General features: G+C 32.1%; 1 protein-coding gene and 1 long non-coding RNA gene across 2 annotated transcripts; both read right to left on the bottom strand.

Moving 5' to 3' along the window:
- Nucleotides 1-1,164: 1,164 nt before the first annotated feature.
- Nucleotides 1,165-2,396, bottom strand: LOC142236879 (uncharacterized). Its single transcript, XR_012722243.1, has 4 exons — nucleotides 2,344-2,396; nucleotides 2,110-2,173; nucleotides 1,648-1,713; nucleotides 1,165-1,518 (listed from the first exon to the last, which is right to left on the bottom strand). It is a non-coding gene; the product is annotated as an uncharacterized LOC142236879 (long non-coding RNA).
- A 2,304-nt stretch (nucleotides 2,397-4,700) lies between these two features.
- On the bottom strand, nucleotides 4,701-6,645 carry LOC142234511 (uncharacterized). Its single transcript, XM_075305672.1, has one exon. It carries the CDS (start codon nucleotides 6,565-6,567, stop codon nucleotides 4,774-4,776), a length of 1,794 nt encoding a protein of 597 aa, XP_075161787.1. The 5' UTR covers nucleotides 6,568-6,645; the 3' UTR covers nucleotides 4,701-4,773.
- Between the last annotated feature and the right edge of the window lie 3,806 nt (nucleotides 6,646-10,451).

Genomic DNA, 10,451 nt, shown 5'->3' on the forward strand with positions numbered 1-10,451 from the left:
TGTACTTGGATTCAGAGACCGATCTCCAGATTTTATTCTTGAGCTTATAGAAACCGTAGTTTTTATCCAACTTGCCTCAAATTGGAAATCTAGAGGTATTTTAGGACCTTAAAACGGTATGTCGAAAATGGTGAGCAAAGGTCCATGTTTTTATATAGTCATCAGATAGACCGATCTCCCGATATTGTCCACTTTGCCTGAATTCGAAAATCTGGAGGTTTTTACGAATACAACTAGGTGTGCAAGAAATGATTTTATTTTTTAGGCTTCTAGAATCCGTAGTTTTTATCCAATTTGCCTGAAATGAGAAATCTACAGGTATTTTAGGACCTTAAATATGAGAGCAGAAAATGGCGTGTATTGGTCCATGTTTTGGTTTATCTCCCAAATAGACCGATCTCCCGATTTTACTTCTTGGGCTTCTAGAAACCATAGATTTATCAAATTTGTATGAAATTTTAAATCTATAAGTATTTTAGAAACATAAATAGGTGTGCCGAAAATGGTGACTATCGGTCCATGTGCAGTGATAATGAAAATTGCTTGAAACTGAATTATAGTTTCCAGATTTTACTTCTGGTAATCATTTAAATAATGGGGGTAAACATCTACAGATGTTTGATTTTAAATCAAGGCGTTATTTCATTTTCATTTTATTTTCTTGCACACTTGCACACGATGTTTATGATTCCTCTAAAACTCAAACAAATAGGGTTCTTATAAATCCAGAATCTGATCTAGTCTTCATAGGTAAAATCTTTGAATTTATCTTCGGGAAGTGTACACTGAAAAAACAGTGAACCCTTTTCCATTGCAAAATGAACTAAAATATAGTAATATTGACCATGATTTAGCCCTTAAGATTTTTTTCAACTTGTCTAGTTTATAATTTTCTTAAATTTTAGTTCATCTATAACATTGTAGTTTAGTTCATTTTTACAACACCATAAGATTTATATACACCTACCAAGTTAAAAAGTCAGTATTATTTTGGTTTACTTGCTTATTTTGTGGGAAACCCGATAATAAAAATTGGTTAACAGTCTCTTTAAAATGTCGACGACTAGACTATTTTTAAATCAATCATTCCACAGTATAGAGAAATTAAATAATTAAAGGAACAACAAACCGTTTTACTATTATGAGAATTTTCATACATTAAAATTAAACTATCTTTAAGCAAAAGTACTTTATTATAAAAACTTATGATGAAAGTTCTTAATACAATGTTTTTTGTGAATAAAAATTATGACCACATGGAAAAGAGAGTAGTTCATTTGAACCCACTGTTTGGACATTTTGACTTATCCTTTTTTTATTCATCGTAGGTAATTTTTTCACATATCTTGCTGGAAAAATGGAAACAATAATGAAAATTGTTAAAAATTAATACCATGTAATGAAATATAATTTTTAATTCTTCATTTTAGCTTGTAACTTACCATATTTGGGGCATTTTATCAAATGGTGTAAGGAATTCAACTTTTCTTTGGAAAACGTATCTCATAAAATTTGTACCTGAAACAATTAGAGAAATAATGAAGTATTCTAAATAAACTCATAAAACTGTGTTGTTATCGATGTGAAAGATATAATAAAATAAATATTCTAGTTGAAAGAAAGCCAAAGTTTTAATATAAAACTTACCAATTCTCTATTAAATTGTACGCTGAGGGGAAATATAAAAAGTTGTCCAAATTTATTTGGGTTACTCTGAAATTAAACATTAAATAAAATTATTAAATAACTTTTCAAAAAATCTTATGAAAAAAATAATAATATGCATAAAAAACCAAATATTCTTGATATTCCTAGACAGTCATCAAAATGACGACACGTAATTTCATTTTCGATTTAAAATGCATTTTAGTCTATTGGGAAATGGTAAATTTAAGTTATACTAATTCGACCGTTATATGAATTTTTGTTTTATACTACTTAAAACCAAATTGAATAAGAAGATAAACGCAAGTTTGGTTCACTTTTTCGCTCACGATGAAAATTATATCGTCTTGAAATCAGCCGTAGTCAAAATGACGAAGGATGACGTTAATGTACAAAAAATAAGGATGGCTATCCAGGGTTAAATGAAAGTTAAAGAAAACTTACCAATTCACTATTAAATTACAGGCAAAGGAGTACTAAAAATTTGTCCAAATTTTAAGGGGTTATTCTGAAATTAAATATTTATTTTTACATTAAAAATATTACATTAGTTTCCAAAAAAATAATTAAAGAAATACTAAAATAAGGTATTAAAAACCTGTAATTTTGATGATAAAAAGGTCATAAAAACGTAAATATTCTAGTTGAAAGAAAGCCAATTTTTAAAAGAAAACTTACCAATTCTCTACCTTTTTAAATTTGTTTGAATCCGTCTGGAGTTGCTCTGAAATTAAGTATCGCTTTTACAACAAAGAAAAACATTAAAGTGGTTTCCAAAAAAAAAAATAATTAACAAATAATAATATACATAAAAAATATTCTTTTCAAAAGAAAGCCATATTAAAAAAATACTTACCAATTTATGAATAAACTATACGCTGAGATATTACAAAAATTTTCCAAATTCATCTGGAATTGAATATTAATTTTTTTCATTGAATAATGAAAATTTCAATACACTTTCAATTTCAACATATTTTACTAAATATTCTTAATAACTTTTTTCTAAACTACCGATAAAATATTAATAACTTTCATTTAAAAGGTTTAATAAACAAACACCAATATATGACTCAAAAATCCAAAATATTCCATGCCTTTATATTCCCTTGTTGCATACCTACTTAACAGATGCAACAGCCCACGCCAACGCCAACTATACAACTGAAGCATGCCAAACAAAACCAAGCAAAGCCAAACCATTACTACAACAACAAAAACACATTTGCCTTTATTGAAAACAACACCTCATCCAGCCAAAAACCATCAACGAATAACAAACACACACACACACAAGCCACTAAATGAACAAAAATAAAAACAACCCCACGCTCATGTATACACAACAAAACTCAAGTAACATCATCTTTACATTAATCACATTCCACTATTTCGATAAAGATCTCTGTACTATGCATTAGTTCATCGCATCTGCTGACAATTTACTCTAAGAATAATATTCGTAAAGGCACACCAGTTTATGAGCGATGAAACGTTTAACTTAAAATTTGCAAAATTTTCATGAAATGTTATCTACCATTTTTGACGAAAATGTCTATAAATTTAATTACATGTGAACTAAAAATATTTCATTGTGTAATTTTTTACCAACAATTATTAACTATAGGAATAGTCAGTAAGAAATTGCTATCCACTTTCAAGTTCATTTTTCGTAAAAAAATGTTTTCTCATACAAAAAAATCTTATAGTAAATTGCACTTATTATTTAGAAAATACTTTACATTTCACAAGTAGTTTTATAGCATGACAAACGAATTTTTAACTACCAGTTAAGAAATTTTTTAAGGAAATTTCCATCGTATTTTGTAGGCCATGAACTAAACGATTGCTACTTAGAATTTGTAAAATTTCCTTTCGAGTAGTTAATTTTCGTTCAAGATACGAAATATGAACTAAAATTCTGGAAAATTCTTATAATAAATTATTGTAAAAATCTTCTTAATTTTACGAGACACTTTTTTTTCTGTGTACTGGTTGAACTGATCTGCTTGTCAGCAAATCCCCCTGAAATTTTCACAGGAAACTATAATATTTGATTCATGGTGGTGGGTATTTAAGATTCAGCCCGGCCGAACATACTGCTTTATATACTTGTTATAATATTAAAAAAAAAAAAAAAAAAAAAAATATATATATACATATATATATATATATATATATATATATATATATATATATATATATATATATATATATATATATATATATATATATATATATATATATATATATATATATATATATATATATATATATATATATATATGTATATGTATATATTTATATATATATATATATATATATATATATATATATATATATATATATATATATATATATATATATATATATATATATATATATATATATATATATATATATATATATATATATATATATATATATATATATATATATATATATATATATATATATATATATATATATACATATATATTAAAATATGTATTAAAAATCAAAATAAAGCCTGTTTATTTCCTATTCTTACTAACATTTTATGGTGCCACTGTGGTGGGTTCGATTCCTGCTTCGACCGAACACCAAAAAACTTTTTCAGCGGTGGATTATCCCACCTCAGTACTGATGGTGACATTTCTGAGGGTTTCAAAGCTTCTCTAAGTGGTTTCACTGCAATGTGGAACACCGTTCGGACTCGGCTATAAAAAGGAGGTCCCTTGTCATTGAACTTAACATGGAATCGGGCAGCACTCAGCGATAAGAGAGAAGTTCACCGCTGTGGTATCACAATGGACTGAATAGTCTAAGTGAGCCTGATACATCGGGCTGCCACCTAACCTAACCTACTAAGATTTCCTTAGCAAGATTCTAAATAGTTTTTCATGTTCCTTTGATGTGTGATTTATCTCCTGATTGTATAAATTGGCTTCGTCATGCAGGGATGGCAATTGGTGCCTCGTTTGTTACATATTCGAGTTTTGGAAAATTAATAGTCAACTTAGTACAGCCCATGATTCAGTTAAAAGTGTTTCACATACAAAAAAGTAACGTTTATTTTATTCTTAAAACAGCATAACATAAATATCAAACTTTAACTCCCACTCGATACTATAAAATTTCAATAACATTTTTAGTGGCCTTCAAAAGAGCTCCACTTGCACCCAGATAATCGGAGATCGAAGGTATATCGGGAAATTTTCTAAATATAGCCGATGATGGTTGAGGTGGACGATGACCTTTTGCATGGAAGGGTTGTGGAAGATTATAAATTCCTCCCAGAGGATTTATAAAATAATACTTGGACGGATTGCCTTCAATTTCATGGAGATTTAATGATGAATTCGAAATATGAGGTAAATTGGCGACAACATTTTGCAATGAATTCAAATATTGATTTAAATTGTGAAAATCCACATTTTCTTGGAAATTATCTTGAGGTATGCTAATCTCTTCCCAAGAGCTCAGAGTTTCTGATGACCCTTCGTAGGAGGGTGGTGAAGGTGAGGGTAATGTTGATTCCTCCAGATTTTGAAGATTATTAGCTTGTAATAGATTTCGTATTGTGGTCATAACATCATCATATATTAACGACGCATTGAGTGGAGAAGTAGTCGAATCACCAAAATATTCATCCTCTACAGTGGCAACCAGAAATGGTTTGTGTCTTAAGTCTTTTGTTTTACGTGCTGTTAACCGCTCACCATACCGTCTATAACCACTTGGTCGTAGTTTGTATTGATGCTGGGGTATTTGTTCAACTTCCTGCACTTTCTTAGCTTTCATTAATTTTATTAGGCTTTGCATGCAATAAATTTGTTCCTTTAAACTATGGACACGACTACTTTCCTTCACATCTTCATCTGGGGAGTATTCACATTTACTTGGTATATTGGTAAAATTTGATTTACTTTTGATTTTTTCCATTATCATATTAGTGGCATTAATAGAATTTTCCAAAATTTTCACAATATATTCTTCATTCATATAGGGATTTGGCTGGCTATAGACCGAGATTCTGGAATTAGATGATGTGGAAAAAGACGATGAATTGTTCAATTGTACCTCATCATCTTTGACATTTCCTGAATGGATATCTTCATAAGTTTTTAGATTTTCCAAATAAATAGTAGCATTTTTTACCAATTCATTGATGTGTTCCAAAAGATCATCTCCTTTCAGATCCGGATGCTGGTTAGTTGATGACGTTTCCCGCTTAATTCGCTTCTTGATAAATTTCCTTCGCTGTTTACTATCATGGAATTCTCTGATGCCATGCATTTTATGTTCCTGACCTTGAACAAATTGCTGATGCTCATGAGCCTTTTCCCATATAACTGTTTGGATTTTCTTCGTCTTAACTCTGTGCTGCGGAGCTAAGGGAATCTTAGGCTTGAATTTTCTTAAATAATTTTCCGTTTTTCGAACTGAAGCTAAAATTTCCACTGGCAGATGTTCCACGGGCAAATGTTCAGTTTCTTGTATATCCAAATCTTTTTCTGCAGGTTTTTTGGTAGTTCTTTGTCTGGGATTTTTCCTTAGTGAAGCCTTAACCAGAGGTTTGTTTGCTTTAACATTGATTGGCTGTTGCAAACGTATGTCTGGTGTTGAGAGTTTTTGTCGACTTTGCATTAGCATTTTCAATTGTTCAAAATGTTTTGGCGGTTCAATGACATGAATGACATCATCTGCATCATCATAAGCGAATCCATTGCGGACACGTTGTAAATATTCAGGAACCCGCTGATTGGAGTTTTTAATGTTGGCCACTGTAACTCGATATGTTGTTGATTCCCTCGGAACAGAGTTTGTAGTTGATGGTATTTCATCCCTTATAGTTATGGCCCGCACCATGGATACTCCATATAATAGCAGATATATTAAAACTTTCAATTGCGTTGACATTTTTCTGTGATATAGTTTTTGATCAATATTTGTGTGAAAAAAAAAAACTAAAAACACTTTGTTTACTCTTTGATGTCGCCCTGGTGACTGTTGGAAAATGCGTCGATTTCAAGACTTTATAATATTTGCGGGATTTGTTTTATATTTCCACCTGTTTTTCCACTTTTCCATTGAGTCATTGAATGGTTGTGGCGGTTTGTTCGTTACCTCAACATATGAAAATGAAGTCAAATGAAAGTGAAAATGGAGTTTTTGTAATTTGTTTTTCTTTGCATTACACTTAAAAAAATTAGCGGTTTTATAATAGAGATAATTAACATATGGCAAATCCTACAGTGGCGCAACCAGGGTTGTGGAGTCAAGTTAATGTTGCTCGACTCCGGCTCCGACTCCGACTCCAGCATTTCTTATAAGCCTCGACTCCGACTCCGGAGTCGACTCCATAAGGTTTCAAAAGAAGACCGATATTAGTATTCTATTTGTCCAAAAGAACTCTAAATTAAAATTTTGATACGACTCGACGACAAACCTCAGCATTTTATGGATGTAAAAGCTCTAAATTTTAAATACGACACACGACTATATAGAGACCACATCAAAATATGGGTAGATAATAACCATCTCAAGAATATGTATTTATAAAACCACAAAATTTCAAAAAATAATTAGGCTTCCAGAAGTTTAAGGAGTAAAATCCTGGTATTGTTCTATATAGGCATTTTATAAAAAATAAATCTATATAAAAAAGAAAAATACACAAAAAAAAAAAAACAATATACAACAGATGACAAGAATAGCTGGACAGTTACGAATATTGTTTATATAGAAGTAAACTGGTGAAACATCGATTTATAAATGGTCTACCAGTTATGGACATTATTTTAATGTAAGTGGCTTCGATGAAACAAAATTTCTCCCAAAAGACCGGCTCAGAAGGCACGTTGGCAGAGGTTATTACAGCTTCCAAGGATATGGGGTGTCTATGGAGATTTCTCAAGTAATTATGTAGGGCTATCTTAAAATCTGGGCCGACGGGAAATTTCCGCATTTATTTATGGATCTAAAATAACTCTAAATTCAAAATTTCTGACAAATCTTATGAAAATTTTAGACTGGAAAAATTTTCTTAAAACAATTCGGAAGTTGGGTTTATATGTAGGTTCTATATCACAATATCTTCCGGTATGATCCATCTTCGAACTCGACATACTTGCAAAAATTTAGTCGAAATATTTCTTTAATTACAAAGATATTAAGTATTTTTCAAATTTTGTTTCGTCGGAGTCGAGAAAAATTTCTACGACTCCGGCTCCGACTCCAGCAAAATCTTCAGACTCCGACTACGGCTCCGACTCCACAGCCCTGGGCGCAACATGCTTAGCCGACTATTGCAATACAAACCCCAGTTCATGATGGACGTATTTCCGGTAAAATTTAAAAATGTTTGGAATTTTCGAACTATTTTCTGGGAAATATCGAAGTATTCCGAATCTGAAATGTACGGCTAACTTTCATTTGAAAATTTTGGGTTGCTTATTGACCAAAATGTAACATTTGCATTTTTCTTGTATGACCAATGTAATATTTATATTTCTAGTTGTTATACCCACCACCATAGAATGGTGACGGGGGTATAATAAGTTTGTCATTCCGTTTGTAACACATCTAAATATCGATTTCCGACTATATAAAGTATATATATTCTTGATCAGGGAGAAATTCTAAAACGATATAACGACGTCTAAAAATTCTAAAACGATATAACAGTCTTCAATAATGAAGCAATCGTACTGAAATTTTGCACAAACTCGTCTTTTGTCTGCAGGAAGTTCGAAGATGGGCTACATCGGTCCAGGTTTTGATATAGTCCCCATAAAAACCGACCTCCCGTTTTGGGGTCTTGGGCATTGTAGTTTTTATCCAATTTGCCTGAAATTGGAAAGTTATAGGTATTTTAGGACCATAAAGAGGTGTGCCACAAATGGTGCGTATCGGTCCATGTTTTGGTATAGCCCCCACATAGACCGATCTCCCGATTTTACTTCTTGGGCTTATAGAAACCGCAGTTTGTATTCAATTTAACTGAAATTGGAAATCTAGAGGTATTGTAGGACCACAAATACGTGTGCCAAAAATTGTGAGTATCGGTCCATATTTTGGTATAGCCCCCATATAGACCGATCTCCAGATTTTACTTCTTGGGCTTATAGAAACCGCAGTTTTTATCCAATTTACCTGAAATTGGAAATCGAGAGGTACTTTCGAACTGTTAACAGGTGTGCCAAAAATGGTGAGCATCGGTCCATGTTTTGGTATGGTCCCCATATAAACCGACCTCCCGATGTGGGGTCTTGGGCTTATAGAAACCGTAGTTTTTATACAATTTGCCTGAAATTGAAAATCTAGAGGTACTTGGGGACCATAAAAAGGTGTGCCGAAAATGGTCCGTATCGTTCCATGTTTTGCTATAGCCCCCATATAGACCGATCTCCCGATTTTACAACTTGGGTTTATAGAATCCGTAGTTTGTATACAATTTGCCTGAAATTGGAAATTTATAGGTATTTTAGGACCATAAAGAGGTGTGCCACAAATGGTGAGTATCAGTCCATGTTTTGGTATAGCCCCCACATAGACCGATATCCCGATTGTACTTCTTGGGCTTCTAGAATCCGAAGTTTTTATTCAATTTGCCTGAAATTGGAAATCTAGAAGTATTTTCTTATAAATCCAGAATCTGGTATAGTCCTCATAGGTGAAATCTTTAAATTTATCTTCTGGAAGTGTCCTCAAGCCCTCCTGAAATTTCAAAGGAAACCCTAATATTTGGTTCATGGTGGTGGGTATTTAAGATTCGGCCCGGCCGAACTTACTGCTGTATATACTTGTTCTTATTGTGCTATATTTTGTGACTTTAGTGAAATATTTCAGAGATGTGAAAAAAGTCGCACAAAAAGTAGCATGACGCCAAAAAAGGTTACAACATGCGACTAAAGTCGCATAACGGTATCACTGGTCACCGGTGTTCGCTTCACTACATTTAAATTCAGCATATCAATCCATGATGCTTAATTTTCCTGGGATAGTATCCGGAAATTCATAACCAAGCAAAGTGTTTGCTTCACCTCAATTTTTTCGTTCAAGACCGAAATTCCTTTTCAACTACTTTTTCACAATGATCAATCAATCATATAGACAACTCCATATACGTGTGCAGCCGGAGATTTTTCACTTGGAGTATTATAGTCGGATCTATCCGTCTTATCTCTGGCTTAATAATTTTTAGGGCAGAAATTATTGCTGAAGGTGCAATAATTTATGCCATATTTGCCCAAAATTTATCATTTTTGTAGTGTATTCACCTTAGATGCCCCTGCAACTGAACATTCAACATCCTCAATGTCGTTCACGTTTGGTTACATGGTTTTTTTTTAATTTTTTGTTTTCTACCCTGTTTTATTTTATTGATGTCTTCCATTGGCAATTCACTCAAAAAACATTGAATGGGAAATCAGTGGCACGTTGACCGTTGTCATGGTCAGTTTTATGAAGTATGGGCCCCATATTAAAGACCGGTGCCATATTCAAGCAACACAGATTAGATGAATGCCATAGTGTTACTGGATGTTGGCTCAATATGAAAACTTTGAACTGAAATACATTTGACGATCCAGTATTTACCAGATTATGGTTGAAGAGATTTGCTTTTTGTTTGGAACTAATATTCACTCCATATACCTAAATATTATAAGAACGTGAAAAGTGTAACATTTGATCTGGGTAGTAGTTGTCTAAGAGATATAGGATATGTAGTTTATTGCAAAAAGGAAGTACATTCGAACAGGTTAATAACATTTCATGCCGCATCCATTACTACGTTTCGT

Source organism: Haematobia irritans, chromosome 4 (assembly GCF_050003625.1).
Source record: "Haematobia irritans isolate KBUSLIRL chromosome 4, ASM5000362v1, whole genome shotgun sequence".
NCBI lineage: Eukaryota > Metazoa > Arthropoda > Insecta > Diptera > Muscidae > Haematobia > Haematobia irritans.